The sequence below is a fragment of the Condylostylus longicornis genome, unplaced genomic scaffold (assembly GCF_029603195.1).
Source record: "Condylostylus longicornis isolate FDR11 unplaced genomic scaffold, ASM2960319v2 ptg000010l, whole genome shotgun sequence".
NCBI lineage: Eukaryota > Metazoa > Arthropoda > Insecta > Diptera > Dolichopodidae > Condylostylus > Condylostylus longicornis.
Window position 1 is genome coordinate 13,751,401 of NW_026577979.1, and position 20,604 is coordinate 13,772,004.

General features: G+C 24.3%; 1 protein-coding gene across 1 annotated transcript in view; it reads right to left on the minus strand.

Annotated features, from left to right (window-relative positions):
- The window catches only part of LOC129618734 (acetylcholine receptor subunit alpha-like), a 108,477-nt gene that overhangs the window by 21,531 nt on the left and 66,342 nt on the right, over window positions 1–20,604 (minus strand). Inside the window, exons 5-6 of the mRNA XM_055533694.1 lie at window positions 14,388–14,556; window positions 4,546–4,682 (exon numbers count right to left, since the gene is read on the minus strand). Coding sequence (XP_055389669.1) covers window positions 4,546–4,682; window positions 14,388–14,556 — 306 coding nt within the window. The remainder of the gene's footprint in view (window positions 1–4,545; window positions 4,683–14,387; window positions 14,557–20,604) is intronic.

Consider the following 20,604-nt stretch of genomic DNA (forward strand, 5'->3'; position numbering starts at 1 on the left):
AATTTATTCAAAATTGTTGAAATTTTTAATTTACGAACTAAATTAAATTATTTAGTACGTGACAAAAATTCAGGATATATAAAAGTGTTTTAATTTATGCAAGATTTTTTTTCTGTGCGTTTATTTGTTATTTTAAATTTTATAATTTTATTACCGAAATATTGTTAGATTCTAAATAATTTTCAAACTTATAATCAATAAATCTGTAGCTATATTAATTATGATTTCAATTTATAACTCAATAAAGAATTTCGCAATAATTAACAAAAAAATATTAAAAATTCAAAATTCAAAACTAGTGAAATTTTCAAATAAATAATTTTAATTGAATAATATGGTCTTCTTTGGAAATTTTGGGAAAACTTTCTATATGCGTGTTATAAATACAAGTATTCTAATATTAACATAATTAATTTTTGATAATTATTATTTCCTTAGCCCTAAAATCCCATAATATCACTTTTATTATAAAAGGAAACCACTTTTATTTTCCCCCACACAACATCGACTCACCCCAGTGTACATATGTTTATGTACACTGTTATAATATGTTTGTGAACATATTATACCGTATGTTTTTTTATGTGGAATTGGATGTACCATTGACATAAAGCCTCATCCCCTTACTAAAGTATCTACCTATATTTTTCTAAACAAATGACTAACAAAATATCTTAAATGGTATTAAAATTTTTTTTTTTGCTGTTAAATCTCTAAGATCATAGAAGATTAAATCTGTTAGAAGATTAAATTAAATGATAGATTGTTTTTTTTTTTGTTTTGTTTCTTAATTCGATTTGGATAATTAATTATTTGTACATTTATCTTATTGGTTAAATGATGCAATTACTTAATTATCACCTTATTTTTATATTTCTCTTCTTTAATTCATAAATATAGACATACATGTATATCGCACCTATGAAGCAATACTGGTATGACACAAAATATTTAGCAAAACTCATGGTTTGTAAAATAGAACATTTTCGTCTAACAATTTATATTAAGCATGTATTTTGTATTGCTCTGAGTTTTGTTTTTAAAACCGATCTTCTATTGAAGCAGTTTTCTTAATAATAAATTAACGTATAATAATTATAATTTATATTAGTGTAAACCCGATTTTAAGGTAAAATTTGACCAAAAGACAAATTATGAAAGGTTTTATTATGTTAATTTCAAACAATAGTCCCACATATGCACCTTAAGCATTTTTACAAAACGTATCATCTAGGTAAATCCAATATACTGTGGGGATCATTTCTTAACAACTTCTCTTTCGTGTCTTCATCAACTAATCGGATATATAGAATGAGATGCAACATGGCTTGGATATTCCCGGTCAATAGACGAATTATGGTAACAGTTGGAAGGCGTAAATAACTTATATTTGACAAAATATGTCTGATTGCACTTGTGCATTTCAATTTCGACTGAACCGACTTTAATTTTTTTTATAATTTTTAAGAAAATATTTAACAGATTAACCTGAAATTTTATATATACTCGTAAGCTAGGTCGAACAATACTTTTTTAAGGAAATTATTGGCGTCGATTTAACACTTGTTTTACTTTATATCAAATTTTAAACGAAATAATAACGAAATTTCTTGAATTTTAATATTTGACGTCTTTTTGTTACCTGAAGAACTTTTCATTGAATTCGGATGACGCGAATCTCCAATAAAAACAAAATTTACATTTTTCTGTTGATATTATAACTTAAAGCTTAATAGATCTCTTAAATTTCGAAAGAAGTGTTTAAAACATATTTTATTGATCTTGTATAACACTTTCGCTCAAACTCTAATACACTTTGGAATCGGCTTTGTGCTGATTACATCAGATTTCTCTATTATAATTTCGATTATTTTAATTACTAAAAAATTTATTTTGAAGTAGCTTTTTTTAAAAAGTGAAGTAGCTTTGTACAAATTTTATATAATATTTTTTATTTTTTTTTTTCATTTAAATTGAATTCCCTAGAATTTGAAAATCTTTTATTTTTGTTTTACAAACCATTAAAATTGTTGATTACATAAAGCGGTGACTAAATGTCGTCTTCTAATTGCGAAAAGATTAAATTTTATCATTCATTTTCCTTATGTACTTAGAAATTTATTTAAATATATAAATATATATATATATAAATCTTTTGCACACATACATTCCTACAAATTCATTTTTTTTGTTTTGTTTACAAATCTTTCATTAAAAGTTGCTTCAATCACGTAATTTGGATTAGAAGAAAATCTGTTATAAGCTACCCATATTTTTTTTTGTATTTTGTTTTTTTTCGAATACTTAATTTGAACTTCCAATTAATTCTACTTATTTTTTTTAAGGTCATTATATAAGTGTTTTAAATTTAAGTGTTTATAAAAAAAAAATCCTTTTTAACAAAAAAAACAAAAAATCAAAAAATAAGTAAAAAAAAGCTTTATTATTTTTAAAAGTCCCAACAATTTAAGGATTGAAATTGTCTTAATTACCTTGACTTCAAAAAAAAAACTAAAAACAAAACAAAAAAGAGAAAAGCGAAAAAAATTAAAAAATTATAATAATAAGAGAAAAAACAACAAAAAATACAGAAAAAAAAATTATCTTTCTCTTACTTTAGGTTACGACATCCTTTTTCTTTTCGTTAATATCCTTATATATTTCGCTTTTGAATTTAAAGTAAATTAAGTTAAGTAATTATATCACATGTAAAAGTACTTATTATTTGTATGTAAGTATGTGAATTATTTATGTGAATGGATGATATGGGGTTGTGTCTACACAATATGTAAGTAAGTAAGTATAAAAGCGCTGATAAAAAATTTTGTTAGAAAAAAAAAACAAAATAGAATTTCTCTTTTAGCGAAAAAAATTTTAGAAGGGGGAAAAAATAATTTCAAGGTGATTATTTATAGGATTTTCTGTATTTCTTTCTAATTTTTATTTTTTGTAGAAAAAAAATTGTACCAGAATAAGGATATTTGAAAAAAGTCCCCCAAATGATTAGAGAATGAATTCCAAAGGATTTTAGAAAAAAAAAACAAAATTTTTTTAATTAAAAGACATTGAAAAAACAAATTTGATTTAAAAGTTTTGATGCGAAAAAAACAAAAAATTTTTTTTTTGTATTTTCGAGATTAAAAATTTTAATATTTCAAAAATTTTAATGTAAAAAAAAATTCATTTTCAGAAACAATAGAAGAAACAATCAATTTGTAATTTTGAATTAAAGTTAAAAAAATTTATTTTGGTTTTGGAATGGGGTTCTTGAATCTATTTTTTAAATATTTATCTGGGACATTATTGTGTATTTTCAATCTGAAACAATTTCAAGGTTTCACTTGTTGTGTTTAGAAAAGTCAATTATTTTCCAACGAAATGTGCATGGTGTGATCGGTCGTGAGTTATTAACTTTAGGTGGTTTTTCGGCAAATTACAGAAAACAGGAAAATTAGCCGACTTAGTAACAAACAATCGACTTGAAATCGATTATGCAGCAAATAATGAACCAGTTTAAATGAAAATTTTTAACCCAGATTTAATCGAAATCGGACAGATCTGGGAATAAAAATAATTGTGTATAGAATTTCAAAGGCTAAAATTAACAATTTTATGCTAGAAATTAAATTAAAATTGACTACCAATACATTTTAAAAATGTATTGGTAGCAAATCATAGGCCAGTGCTATTTCGAACTTTAAGTTCGAATATGAAATTTTAAGTTTGGCTCAGCAGTCTTTAATTGATATTAATTGCCTTTAATGAACTAATGAGGGCAATATCTAATATTTATGAAATTTCTACAGTGATTCAACCGAAATTTTCCAAAAGTGGAAAGTATCCTGCATATTTCATTAAATATGAGCGTTAGAATAGTAATCGAGACATTTTCACACTGCGATAAAAACTGAAAATACTAATTTCTAATTTTTTCTACTTTATTTTAAAAATAAAAACGAAAAAAAATTATAATAGTAAATCATTAAGAGATTACAATTTTCAGAACAGAAAAGTTATTGAAAAAGTAATTGTTATTATTAATATAATGTCAAGTCATTAACATAATCGAGGTTTCAGCACAACACCAAAATATAAAAAATTTACATAACTTCTATGAATAGATACAATATGAATTTGTAAGAATGAATGTGTCAGTGTTGGAGTAATCATAGCTCAGTCATTGAATAACGAAGTAATTCTATTTTGTATTTACTTTTCTGTTTTTTTCTTATGCTTTTTGTATTGTTAAACGAAATGAATGGAAAATGGAGAAAATGTTGAATCGATATGCTCAGATACGTATAACATTAACTTAAAATATATACGGTTTTCTTCTTTTAACAGAAATGGTATATATATAACAAAACAGCTTTTTCTTAAGTTAAATCCTATTTGAAATGTTTAGGTAGATTTATTTATGGTATATTGGTGTATAAGTAGGATAGGCAAATGAATATCATGTACCTATCAAATTATGTATATATACAAGGATAAAAATCATCTTCTAAATTTCAAATCAAAAAAAGAAAAAAAAAAGAAACTTACCTGAAGGTATCAAGTATCATTGTAAATAGCACAAATTTTCCTAGAAGTGGTACGACTAATGATGTCGGGGGAATAATTTCCGCCAGCAATAAGAAGAACACAGTCAGTGAGAGCAGAATAGATATGCTTAATGATACCTGTAACAAAAAAGAAAAAGAAATACAAAAATGTAAATATAGGGAAAATATGAAGAAAACTGAATTTAACAATAAAAAAAATGTTGTCTTTTGTTATTCATACAAAAAAAAAAAGATGTATCGATCTTATGAATTTTAAGATAAAACGTTTTTTATGTTTCTCTTATTTCTTCTTTTTGTGGGACATTCAAATCCCAATGGATCAACAATGGTTCTATAGAGGAATTATAAAATATTGAAAAAAAATTCTTTAAAGAGTACAAAATAATAAGAAATCTCGATTAGCTGGAAGGTTTTCGTATACAAAATTGAAATTCTTAACTCGCATGTAGCGCAAAAAAAAACTAAAATTCAGGTGAATCGCTTAATGTGCATGCAAATTGATTGAATAATATTTTTTCTAAGACGATTAAAATATAAAAGTACTTAAAGTATTTAAAATGTAGTCAATTTCATAAAAACGGGAAGAATAGTAACAAAATCAAAGAATTTTTAAAGCGTAAGGAAATGAGATAATTTTTTAAAGAGATCAAGTACGAGTAAACATAAATGCAATTTTAAAAAGGTAGAACACAAGTTATTCGTATGGAAAAAAAATTTTGATTTAGTACTCTAAATTCTGTAATATACCATCAAATTGAATAGCCAAGCAAAATAACTGCAATGATAGTCAGCACCGTGATCACAATGATATTTAACACACAATTATTAAAAGTGGGTAACTTTGAAAGCGAAACAAGTTTGCGAAACAACTGAAAAGTAACCTTTAATTCTACATCTATTTATACAAGATACCTCATATAGTTCTCATCAGGTAAGAATAAATAGGGTGAGTATCACAATATTTTCAAATAATGTAATTTTTAAAAATTTTCCATTCTTAGTATTGCATTTTCCCCCCAAAAATATGCAAAATTCACTTATCAATTTATTTTACAGGTAAAATGAATAATTTTTAAACCTAAGGATTCTTATCAGCAGCAGTATATCGCATGGTTTAAAATTATATTTATATACTCAAGGATTTAGAGATTCAGTTATGTGTTAATTTTGATTATTCAATTAGAGAATTATAAAGCATGAGATAACCGAATAGGTCAAATAATTAAAAGTATTCGAGCACTAGTGAAACAATTGCAGAAATAACAATTAAATTAAGTTTATAACATTTTTAAAGATAATCGTGTATACTTCTAGTTTCTAAATAATTCCCCAACAGAAGCAATTTATGTTTATATGTATTTAATACAGGAGTATTTAAAGGAGTCAAAATGCATCTAAACTGGATATCTAGTCGACATATGCATTTTCTCCATAATTTAATTTTGTTTTTAATTTTGGACTTGTTCGCATACATTAAATCGCCCCAAAATTTATTTTGGCGAAACTAGATGTTATTTAGTGTATTTAAGTTGTTTTTGTTCACTTTCATATTTTATACATATATGCGAAATCTAATTTATTCGAATTTTGTTCTATATCCAAACTGATGATTCCAAAAGATAAAGTATTTTTTTTTCGATACGTTGCTATAAAATTTTATAACTAAATTTTGAATTTATTTATGTGTTTTTATGTGTTTTTTTTTAAATATAGAAGAATATTATTTATGTACGCATAAGTATTACGTATTTACCTTTGTTAGATATTGTTGTGCGTTATACACTGCAAAAAATGTAAACCATATTTATTTTGAACTGTTAAGTTTAAAATAGACCTTTAAACTATTTTAGTTTAAATTAAAAATTAGTAAAGTTCATTTTCTACAATTTTAAACCCAGAAGCTTAATTTTCAAATTTCTAACTTATTTAAAATTTAAAATTTCAAATTTAAAATTTGGCAGACATGTAATTTTTAGTTTTGCAACAGTTTGATAGCTTATATGAAGTCCATAGGCATTTAAGCAATGAAACTGATTAAAATTTTTAGTTAAAGCAAATCACTTGAATTGATTGCGCAACGATTTTACAATGTGCCCAATTGTTAATCTTGCCTGGGCCCAATTGCTAATTTAAAAATCTAGTTTAAACCATACTTCTTTTTGAAACTTTACTATACTACAAAATTCAAATTAAAAATTTAAGAATGTAAACTCTAAACTTCTCTATTTAAATTTTTGGGCTTACATTTTTTGCTTTTTAAACCCTCTAATTAATATGTTGAACGTCAATATGTGTAAAATGATATAAAAATTCATTTTGATCTACAAAATCCAGAAAGCTAACACTTGTATAAATAACTTAACTATATTTTAAGCCAAAAATTTTGACACACATTTTGACAGTTTTATTGTGGAATTGTGTAACTACATTTTTATGCAACGGGGATGAAGTGCATAGCATATCGATGTTTTATTTAGTAGATCTCATTACCATACTGATGTTTACATAAACCTTATTGCAGATGATGTTAACACTCTCAATAACATTATCTGCGTTAATAACAAAGTTTGCCACAGCAGATCATAAAAATTTATAATTTTTTTAGTTTGTGGATTTTGAGATTTAATTTTAAATTATAAACTAAAATTTTTTTCAGTGTAAATTCGTGAGTTTCTTTATAACGTCGATCGATGAAACTTTACAATCAAGAGCATACATAGATTTTATGTCTGAATAACATTAATACGTCTGTCATGTGATGGTTGTCTTAACATTTTGTATAAGAGGATTGGTTGGTTTGTAACGTTGACTAAATAAATTTGAATATTTATATATTTATGTTATCTGTTATGTTATATGTTATGTTTGTTATTAATAATAATGTACTGGTACATAAATTCATTTCTTATTCTTATATTTTGTTTTAAGAAGAATGACATGGAGCTTTGCTTTGATTATTAAAAATAATACATACATACATATTATACATACATATTTTTCATTTAAATATATGTACTTATGTTTGTATACTTATACATTTTTTCTTTTTTTTCATATTATATAAGGTGTAAAAAAGCCTAAATATAATTAAGTTCATCTTCTTTAAAGACTTAATTTGTCATTTTTATTATGCGTACATGTGTACGTATATACATTTATCCTGTTTTTATGTATATATTATGTTTGTTTGTTTGTTTGTTTGTTATAAGTTAAGAAATAAACAAGTGAAATTAAAGATATGAGGGTATAAGAAAACATAAAAGGATAATATTTATTTTTCATAAAAATGCGGTACATATACGTGCATACATACGTATATAAGTATGTATTTACATAAATCTTTAATAGAATTTATTGGATTCAATTCATTTACTTGATTGATATGATAATTTATCTTTTTAAATACATTAAGTTTTTATTTATATATTATTATAGTGAATTTATTAGATGAGAAAAGTTACAGTTAGAAAATATACAACTAGAAAATGATGTAGGAATTAAATATACTTTATTTTTTATAAATAATTATTTTTATTATAGTTTGCAAATGGTTCCTTTTTGATATTTTCAACTATAAACTACAATATACAAGGTGATTCAGAAAGTTATACAACAACATATACCATGGGTTAGAAGATCGAAAATAGGTAAAACTTTTGTTCCGGACTGGTGAATTTTCACGAAATTTTTTTTATGCAGGTTTTTTTGATTATAACTTCGGTGCTGAAAAGGATAGGATCTTCAAACAAACAGTTTCAGAAAGGCTTAGTAAAAGTCTTAAAATAGAAGTGATTCATTGATTCTGTATTTTATGTACCTACGGAATACCAAGCATTCGAACTTTAACGAAAATCAAATTTTTCCCTTGATTTTTTAGTTTTTTCTAGCTAGATAATTTCTTAAGAAATTTTTAAAAACCTTGAATTTTTTTATAGAATTTTGCCCAGCTGCTTAAGCTTTAATTTAAGTCCTCAAACATGAAAAAAAAATTTTATGATACAAACTTTTAATTTGAAAACAAAAATTAATTTTAAAAAATTTTAAATTTTTGAAAAGGAAGACTAAAATTTTCATTTTGGAAAAACAAAAAAAAAATCTAGTAATCAAAAAATTATTTTTCGAAACTTTTCTTGGTAAAAAAATTTATAGGTTTTTAATTTTTGCCAGTTTTCATAAGAAATGGTACCTACATGGTTTGAAATTTTTAAATGCATTTTTCTCAGATTGGGTGCAATTTAAAAATTTGAAAAAATAATTTTCGGAATCTAGACACCATTTGGCATCTAAAGTTATTAAAATTATGCAGTTGAAACGATTTTTTAAGGGCATGCCATTTGAAATTTATTGTAATAGAAAAAAAATTTGTTTTTCAATAGGAAAATTTAAAAATATTCCTATTGAAAACAAAACTAAAATGTATAAAAATATTTTTCGTACAAAATGGAGTTGGTATTAACATTATGAAGTTAATAGATATTTAATAAATAAGTTAATTAGATAAATAAATCTAAAACATATTTCTACAAAAACTAAATTGGCATACAGTTGATGCAACTAAAGTGGGGTTTCAGTAAAGCAATTAATTTAAAATATGCGATAAAGGAGATAAACATAAATTTTTGCCGAATTAGGTGAATTTCATAGGAGAATTTTGTGTTCGTTTTGAGAAATTTGTAAAATTTTTGGATAATGAATTCGTATTTTCCAAATTTTTTGATAAAGGAATATTGAATTGAATTTAATTTTAGTTTTATCAACATCTGGTTTGATTTTAATTGAATTTATATCTCCCAACAACATTTGTGGTTTTTGTACTGTATCTTCTGTAGCCTGACCATTGGTGGAGTGGTTATGACACCGGCCCTTTAACCGAAGGGTCTCGGGTTCAAACCCAGGTCAGGTCACTATAAAAATTATATTCAATGTTATATAACTTAATATGCAATACTAACAAATATTATACAAGTAATTTTCAAATATTCATAATATTCGATACTAAAGACTAAGAAAAATAAACAGTAAATATTAATAAACTGAAATATTTAATATAAATAAAAACTACGGTAGGCTAGTCACCTACCCTAGCTATAGATATCATGCACTAGCCCTATACTCCTCCTAGGAGTGAAGAAGGAAAAACAAAAAAAAAAGATCTTCTGTAAAATGAAAAATTTTTTAATGTTTGAGGACTTAAATTAATGTTTAAACAGCTAGGAAAAATTCTATGAAAAAAATTTCAAAATTTATCTCGTTAGAAAAAACTGAAAAAATCAAGGGAAAAATTTGATTTTCTTTAAAGTTCGAATGCTTGGTATTCCGAAGGTACATAAATACAGAATAAAGCAGCACCGAAGATCTTTTTTAGCACCGAAGTTATAATCAAAAAAACCTGGATGAGTAAAAATTTCGTGAAAATTCATTAAAATTCCTGGAACTCGGAAACCCTTGAGATTCGGCACAAAGTCCGGAAAAGTTTTACTCCTTTGATCTTTTAACCAATGGTATAATAATGGCTTTCAGAAATCACCCTGTATATAATGTCTGTTGGTTTGATTATTAAATTAATTAGTTTTTATACCCGTATACGAATGTATGTATGCCCGAAAGGTATACTAAATTTGTCTTACCGCTAAGAAATGTATTAGAATATATTGCAACGCTAAAAAAATAATGGTCTGAGTTACAGAAATAAGTGTATGTTTTTGATCAGCGTAGAATTCAGAATCGATTTAACCATGTCCATCCAAACTCAAAAACTAATTGACTTAAGATCAGCAAATTTTCTCAAACGATTTCTTATAGGAAATTCCAGATCCCTATTTGAATTGGATATGATCGAGGTTCGGGTAGCTGAAATTATTGAAGCTGTGATATCGAATTTTTTTACAGCCATAATCATAATAAAAATCGATGAAATTTCTTGACTCCTTTTGGTAGCTGCCATACAACTTTAATAGTAGTTTGGACATATCTTAAAAAATGATGAAATAACAGGTTACAAATTTTGCATAAATAAATATGGTGATACGGCAATTTTATAGTTCGTCCCATAGTCATAATCATGGCATATTTACTCTTTCATATAGGATAAAAATTTGTACGGGTATCACTGAGTTGAAATGGTCAACTCTATTTTTTCTCGTTTTAATTTGTATTATGGCACACTATATTATATATATAGTAACCAAATTATATTAAGGATGACGAAAAATTGATTATTAATTAAAAGTGATTATATGTCTATGGGACTATTCAAGAAATATTTCCAATACAATAATTTATGTTATTTTAAAATAAATACATTCAATGTAAAAAAATTGGGTTTAATTGTAAATATAGTTTTCTATTTATCTAGCTATTTTGTTAAAACTTTCTCTTGCAAGTGTTAACTTCCAGTATATTTTAGCAATTTACAGTATACTACTCAAACTACTGTTGCGATCGCATACAAATTAAATTAGATTTTCGCACTTAATATTACAAACGATTTATAAAAATTTTGTAAATTAACTAAGCACTTAATGCTGAGCAAATATTTATATTTCATAAACAACTATTCCGGACTAACATCACAAAGTAATTTAAAAGAAATGAAAATTGAAAAACCAATTCAAAAGTTCTTTGGAATTGGGCACAAAAAACTAAATTTGGTTCTAATAATGGTGTTTAAGAGTGCGTACTGAATAGTCAAATTAAATTTACCAAAATATTATGTGCATTTATTATTGTGCATTAAAATTAAATTTTTAAAATTTTTTTAATTATATTGCTTTTATAATAAATTTTGCCATTCCATTCGAATCCCATGAGACTGAAATAAAATCCATTCTAAAAAGTATCTGTTCAAAAATATAAATGCACTTAAAAAACAAAGTATGTTGCAAACAAAAATATTTGAAAACCCCAATAAAACACACAGAATTATTTATTTAAAATATTTTAAAGTTATCACAGCTGTTGCAATTTTTAAAATAATGTACCTACACATATACAAACAACATTGTATGCAAACAGCAATGCATAAAATGCATTTAATGAAGCGTGAGTCAATAAAAATAGAGCATAATCATATATGTTCTGTATCTACCATATATGCATTTTTAATTCAATTGGATATCACATGTGCGGATATGAATAGTGTCTGTGCATTCAAGGAAAACTTGCTTAAATAATTGAAAACATTTCCATTCTTCTCTATGGCGAACATTGATTCAAATTTGGTAAGAATTGAGATAAAACTACAATGAATCCAATAACCAAACAGACAAATTTTCAAGTTTATAAAATAAGTTTTAGATGTTAAGTTGTACTTTTCAATTAAATTTTTGGAAAGAATTAATAAATTTTTCATTTTTTTGACATAGTTTCGGAATTAATTTAAGCAAGGTCTTTAACAAACTTCTTTCTGACTACACAAATAATTTCATTCATTATAAGTTGTTTACAATTCACTGTTTTATCGTCTGAGTTGCTATATTAGAACTTTTATTACATTAAATTTCGTAGATAAGCTTATCTTACTTAGATGACTAACGCATTCATGTTAAAATTATGAAGGTTATGATCAGCACATAGAAAAATTCTAAGATGCTAATTTTTAGGGAACTCAATTTGCTATCAAATAAAGAAGTATCTAATAAATCGACTTTGGCAGTTTTACTTGTAACCACGGAATTTAACATTAGAAATTTAATATTCATGTTGTCGAATAAAGTAAATATTATAGCAAGTAAATAAATGAAGAGATAAAACAATAAGAATAAATAAAATTTGTTCAAACAATCAATTTGTAAAATAGCACTTTTCCCTTTGACACGTGAAAATGCTATTTTTAATTGTTTAAATTACTTCTCATTAAAATATCAAAAATAATTTTTAAATTATTGCATACATTTAGGTTAAAAGAATTGATTGCGATAGTTAAGACAAAAAAAGCCATACTTTTTTATGGGATAAAATTTTCTTCTAACGAAGAATCACAGGTATTCAAAAATTGCAGACTTCTATATATCACTAAAACAAAAACAATATTAGTGAAATTAACAAATAAACAGGTTTTAATATGATAACGGTAAATTTGAAGGCCATTTTGTATTTTCAATGTTCAACTATATGTGCAACGCCACGGGTAAGAAGAATCATTTTGCGTTTGCGAAATTTAAAAAAAATGTTTGTTGACTTCTTAACAAATTGCCGTTAAGGGGCTGCAAATTTCACAGGAGGTTAAGTTTGTATATAATATTTTTGTGTAAAATCTCAGCTTTCTTTCAAGTTTTGTAAACAGACCAATCAGACGAATGAAACAGACATATGCAATGACAATGAGATATTGAAACAAACGGACGACCAGAGTGAAACTAATAAGCAATTTTTAAAAATTTTATTTTGGAAGTGCTATAAAGTGGAGGAAACAATTTCATAAAATATTTAATTAGTTGCGGATAGTGGGTTGATGATATTGTTTTTTGTTTTTAAGGATTCTATTGTATATAGAAAATTATATTAGAAAATGTTGACAAAATATTATTCAAATATGTGCCAATCGATATAATTAAAATTTATGTATAAAATACAAAATTCAATCATAGTTAAATTGTGGTACAAAAGGGAAATAGATGCGTGTACCATATTGTGTACATAATATTTTAACTAATTTATTTGTATAAAGAATTTCTAAAATTCTCTAATGTATTGATACAATTAGGTGACTAATTTTCAATGGATATCAAAGTATTGGTATACTTATATAAAATAGAATTTTGTTTTATTATTTAATTTGTGGAATTTCTGGAATTTTATTCATTGAAATGGAATAAATTTTGTTATTTATAATTAGCATTAATATTTCATTGGTATATATATATATACTTATTCATTGACCGTTATTATTAGGTATGTAAAATGTTATGAATATTTGAAAATTGAAATTAATGTTATATAGAGAAATATTTGTTTTTGTTTGTAAATTGTATAACAAGATGTAATGATTTTGTAACTTTGTCCTTGTAACACATTACAATTTTTGGAAATAGATTTAGATAAATTGTATTTTTAATAAAAATGTGGAAATCTTCTAATTTTTGTATTTAATTTGTATTGATTTTAAAAAGTTATTTTTAAATTTGACTTTAAAAATTGTAATTTATTAAAGATTAAATACATACATGAATAACATATGTATGTGTATATAAATGCGGATTATGATTGAAATATTTGATATATTTCTGATTTTTTTATGTTTCTATTGAAGTTATGATTAATAATATTACACTGAATATACACTTTGTAATGAGCAATGAACAACAGGAGGCCATAAATCTGTAACACTGCCACATTCTTGCTTAATGTCGAAGTCTAAAGCAATTCAGTAATGCGTATGTCATTTATATTTTAATTTATTGTGTAATATAATTTAAAAGATACCTAACGAAATAATTCAGAAGAAATCATGGCAAATCAAGTGTTCAAATTCTTCCAAGTTATTCTTTTAAAGAAAAGCTGCAAAAGTTGTCTCTGCTCTCTTTCACCAAATAAATTTTATTTAATATGAAGAAAAAATATCCGAATGTATGAATGAAAAAAGTAAAGATTCAGCAGAATAAAAATATCTAACACGCATAATTTTACCAGAAAACAGTCATGAATACCATAAAGATTGACTTTCAAATTCGTTAAATTCCTTATTAAAAATTATCTAGTACATTTGATTCTTTTAAATATTTTATTCAATTTTATATATAGTGATAAATAATGATTATAATAAACTTAATCCTGCAAAAAACTTGTGTGCTGTGTGTTGATTTTAATAAAATTTTTTTTTACCTTTTCTCCACTATCTGATGGTAAATAAAAAACTAAAATTGTTAAAAAACTAATTCCCATACAAGGAATAATTAAGTTGACCGTATAAAACAGTGTCTTTCGTCTCATTGTAATATTAAATGTGATATCTAAATAGGGCTCATCGCAGCATGTGTAGAATTTTTCATTTCTGAAACGATAAAAACAAAAGTATATGAAAATTTTTTTTTTAAAAGGTTAATTGAATATTATTAAATTTTTAATTGTTTTGAAAATGTCCACTTAAAAAGTTTTTTTAGGATTTATTTTTTTAAATATTATTTAATTTTTAATTAAGTAATTTAAAACATTGCATTATGGGTTTCACAAATCTTTTTTTTCCTGACCGAAATCCGTTAATTTCATTTCCATTTAACTTTTGGCTGCACAAATGACTCATATAGCAATATGATGTTTCTCAATTCCTCTTTAATATTTTTATTAAATATGAAGATTAAAGCTATGGTTGCACAATAGTTCTAAATGCTGCTATAATGATAATTCAAGAAACTATTTCAATGCGCCGTCAAGGATTAATTTCAAATTTCATTTCAAAAATAAGGTTGAAATCGTCAAACAAATATTCTTTTTTAATGTTAACCTAATTTAGAAATAAGAGTTTATATCATTAAATATTGAAAACTAAATATAATTGGTACAGACTTACACTATGCCCTCTCGTTCGGTATAATATGCTATGTGAATTTTTCTTTTCTTAAATTGCAAACTGTCGTAGCGAAATCAAAATAATAATTTCTGTGGTAATTAATTTGTATACTTAACTTTGCACATGAAATATACAAAATTCAAAAACGCTTCAAACTTTCTTAAAATTTCATAAAAATTGTTTGAAGCTAGATGATAAGCTTAACCCATTTGTTCCTATTTATTGACGCAGATCTTATATCTAGTGCATGAAACGGAATTACTACAAAAGAGCTAAATTAAACAGCAATTATTGTTCGATATATATGTACATATAAAGGGATGTTTTATTTGGATTACGTCGGTGTTCTGTGCCAATATAAGTGCGCTGACGAAATCTGGGTTAATTGTTAAAGTAAAGAATATTTCTATATGTATGTAATTGTGGTTCGTTTCAAATCTTAAAAATTTAAGATTTAATTACAAAAATCGACTAAGTAATACAAAATCTAATGAGTATTTGTTATACCGTTGTTGTATTATTAACATACAACTAAAACTTTTAATAATGAAATCCTTCAATCAAAATGTCTCAAATTTCAATTATTGTTGTCAAAGAAGATAATAAATTAAATTATAACTGAATTTTGTTAAAAATAATTAACGTCAAAATTAGAAATAAATTTTTTTTAAATATTTTTCATTAGAACGTTTTTAAAATGTCTAAACTAATTTAAGTATGTATATATATATATATATTTAGAAAATTTCACTTTATTTGCAATTTAAAATAATAATTTTTTTATATTTAAAATTCAAAATTTAATTATAGTCAATATATCATTGAAAAATTCCGAGAGAAAAGGAAACAAAAGCTGTTCTGCTAAAACTTACGATATTATAAAAACGGCGCAATAAAAAAATCTGTACCGACTGCTGTCTTTTTATCCAAAAATTATCCTTAATGACATCATTTTGTTTCCTTCATTTTAAATTTTTATTTTATAAAAATTTAATATACACTAATTTATATAAACAAAATCATCATAAGCCCGTGCCAACGAGAAATATATAGGGAATATAAAATACCTGTTTTGAAGGTATAAATTTGAATAAAAATGCAAAATTTTATTTTATATTTTAGGAAAACCGAAAATATGTAGAAGAAAATGTAAAGGAAATTATGGAAAATTTTCAATTTTAAAATTGTTGGTAGCATCTTTTATAACTTTCAATGTACATTTTTCTTTCATTTTTTCCCCAAACTGATATATATATACATATATGTATATACCTATGTACAAACACAAATATTTTTATTTTTGTTGTTTTATTCATTCAATCTGGATGATAAATTATTCAAATAAGTATACAGGTATTATTTAAAGCTTTCAGGAATTAAAGGACAAGAAAAATTATTTTATAAGTGAATAGTGAAAGGTAACATATTAGAATAATAGAAACAAAAAGAAAAAAGGTATAGGCAATTTCATTTTAAATAATTATTATGGATATCCTGAAATCATTATATTTTCGGTCTTAAATTTATTATTATTTTAGAAAACTGTATTATTATTTTATTAATTAACAGCATTTTAACTAATTTTCGGGTTCAAAAAATTTAAATATTAATTATGTTTTTTTTATATATTCAAAAACTTTAAAAAATTTCTATTAAATTATTTAATTAAAGGTACATGAATATAAAATGTCGGAAATTTAAAAAATTTTGGGACAAAAGAATGTTTTGTGAGAAATTTATTAGTAATATAATATTAAAATTACTATAGTATTATAATTGTAATTAATAATAATAAAATGTTTTGTATTCAAGCTTTGTATAATGAAGAAGAAATGTAGTATACTCGTAAAACTATTTGTGACATTATTGAATACGTTCTATTAAATTAAAGCTCTAGAAATAGAAAAAATGACAACACAAATTTCAACAGAACATTGATTTTATTTTATAAAAACCTTTATTTCTAAAACTAAGTCACTTAATTTGAAGAAGAACACATCAATAAATAAAAATCGCAATTGAAAACACTTGCTTTCTAATTTGAAAGAATTTCTTTTAGTATTTTTCATTCAATTATATTTTGAAACATTAATATTTTAAGAATAACTGACGTTTCAAATTAATATAGGGCTTACAACAACCATAATTAGTATATTTTTACATATCGTCTCATTTACATAACCCAAGACAGATGGTTGACCCCCCTTTAAAAAATTTGAAGCCTGAAAGTCAAACCTACCAGAACTTATATAGACTCTTTTCGATTCTATGTTATAAGTCTTCTATAAGGAACTATATGTTCCTTAAAAATAATAAAATTAATATTTCGGATTTGTTCTGCAGTTGTATTAGTTTTACAAATGTGTACAAGAATATTGATAACAGGCTGAAATTTCTTATATGAACTTATTCAAAGTTAACGAAATATAAAAGAGATTTAAACTTATGTTACTTGCATTTCTCAATTGGAATTAATTTTAATTTCTAAAACAAAATGTGAAATAAGTAAAAACAAATTACTTTGTGCATCATGGTATGTACATTGATCTCAATAATTAATAACATCTGTTATGCATTTTGCAGTATATTATAATAATGGTTTATAAGTATATATATTGAATTTATTGGCTTTTATATACAAAATTTTTGATTAAGCAGGCAAAAGATAATAATATTTTATAATCAAGCAAAAGAGCAATTCAACATTTTAGGATTTACAGAAGAAATATCATTTGGTGTATGCGCAAGACTTTTAGAGTTCATAATATATACTTTTTTAACTTTATATAATTGTAATAATAGTAGTTGTATAACTGTAGTATTTTACATTATATATCGTGAATAAAAAGTACTCATTATGAGTTCTTCCACTTATAATTATGTAAAGTATTATTTTAACTATTGACTAACAAAATATTTGCCTGATAATATTTATATGCAAATATTTTTACATTTATGTGTATATGATATTATTATTACACTATATGTATGTAAGTAAATTATTCATCAAATAAGAATAATCTCCTTTATAGTTTGTAATATTTTCAAAATTTTTATGTACGTATTCATGTACATATGTTTGCATAATCTTTTAAGAACTTAGGCAAAATAAATTAGATCGTTCGAAGATTATAGTATTAAATGTAAAAATCAAAATAATCAATTTTCTCCCAAGAACCGATAACTGTCTTAGGCACATAAATCACTTATAAATATTTGAGGAGATTTTATGTGCCTCAGCTACCAATTCAATATCTTTAAATTGAAGCAAGAAACTAAACACCAAATTGACACCTTATAATTTATATTTTCAGAAAAGTATTACAATTATTATGCGAACACAAATCAGCCTCAAGCTTATTTTATTCCGTTGACTCTTCTTAATTATTCTGCTCTCACAGACATCAATAAATCAATATTTTTCAAAATATGGCATAAAGAAATTTGGTCACCTAACATTTAATCTGATTATTTAAAATTAAAATATCCTTGAATCCAATTATTTATCTTATAGCAACTATCAAATTTCGACATCCTAAAGTCTATGTAAATACAAGGATGTAAGAAAAATTTATATCGGTAGAATAAAATAGAATAAAATTTTTTCCTTCTTTCTTAAGGTTTAATGAGCAAACACTTACAGAAATCATGTATTTAATATTTATTTTAGTTTTAATAATAATTATTTAAAGTGTATGTCGTAGGATTTAATTAAATTTGAGGGGAAAAATATATATATAAATTTTGAACAATTTCTTTTTAATTACACCAAAATTTCATACCATTTATAAAATGTGATATGCAAAAAAAAAAAAAAGTTAGAAGAAATAGTTTTTTGAGAGATGGGATGCTTATTTTTGTAAACCTCTAATTGTATAAGTGTAATAATTCTAATAATTCATAACATGCTAACATAATTTTGGGTTTTTCGTATTATAGAGGATTAAATTTCATAATTATATAATAGTTATTTATTTATTTGTGTTTGTATAGACAACACTTGCGGTAATGAAATTTGGTTTAATATTTTTTTATATAAATATAGAATTTTAAAAGTAAAATATTAAAAAAGTACTCGTATTAATTTGAAGGATTAAAATATTAATCCTTCAAATCGATATCAGGTTAGTTTTCAAAAAATATTTATATATAGAGTGGTGTGTGCTTTAAATAATAGTATATATATATAGATAAATAAATATAATGCCTTTTAAGTAAATTTAATTCTAATTCTCTTACATTCAATTTCCACGAAAATCTTATAAATAAATTTGGAATGGTAATAGACAAAAAGTTGGAAATGTTAATGAGAAGGGTTTTTCAATTCAATTAGCAAAAGTATATTATAGTATGTTTTTGAGAGAAAAATTAATGTATGTTAAGAAAATGAGGCAAAGAACACTAATTATGTAATTCAATTAGAAGTTGAATTATTGTCCAGACTAATTACTTAAGTCAACTAAAAGATTACTGTAATTTTTATTTACTGCAGAAGATTGTTACCATTAACTTAATAGAAATTTCTTCGTACAACTGCAGAACAAATGGGTGACGTATAGCTTGATAATATATTTGATAACTATTTATTTGTATGCATAACAAGGATTTTTTGAAGGTTTCGTAAACAGATTCTAGCATGAAATTTTGATTGGTTTAATTTTTTTTAAGCCGCGTTCGGAACTTAAAATCAAGTTTTTGATTTGAATTTCGTAAAAATCAAATAAATTTTGTCTGCCAAGTCTTAAATTTTGAACATATTGTGCTTTAAATTTTAATCAGCATATTTATACTAATTTATATTTTTTTTTTATTCCTACTTCGCTCCTGAGAGGAACGAAGTAGGAAAATATTGTAGATAACCATGAACACCAGTTTTTTACGACATGAGTTTACTAGATAGGTGACGAGTCTACCATAATTTTTATATTAAATATTTAAGGTTATTGATATTTTATTTTGCTAGTATTTTTAAGACTGGATATTATTGAAATATGGCAATTAATTAATATTAATTTTTACTTTTTTTATTAAATGCGTATAAAGCTATATAATATTGAATATAATGTTTATAGTGACTTGACTGGGCTTTGAACCCGAGACTCCTCTGTTAAAGGACCAGTGCAATAACCACTCCACCATTGGTCAGGTTCATATTCATATTAGTACATCTCGTATTTTTTGAAAATTTTATTAAAAGCAAAAGTCTAACAATAAACAGCTTTGGATTAAAAACTATAGTTATCAATTTTACCTCAATCGTTAAAATCAATCATTATGTTAACGCTTCGCTCGACTTTTTTCTTTCCCTAAAAGTATGCAATGACTTTTACTTAGACAGCTTACTCATCTAAATTCGGTAGGTTAAAGAAAACAATTAGGTGTAAATAATAATACTAAATAATGTGGTATATTAATAAAATTAGATGGAATGTATTCTTAACTAGATTTAAGAACTATTTTGTTACTATTTCATAGTAAAAGCAATATAAAAGATAATAATGCTAAAATTAAAAAACAGCAAAAATGGATATT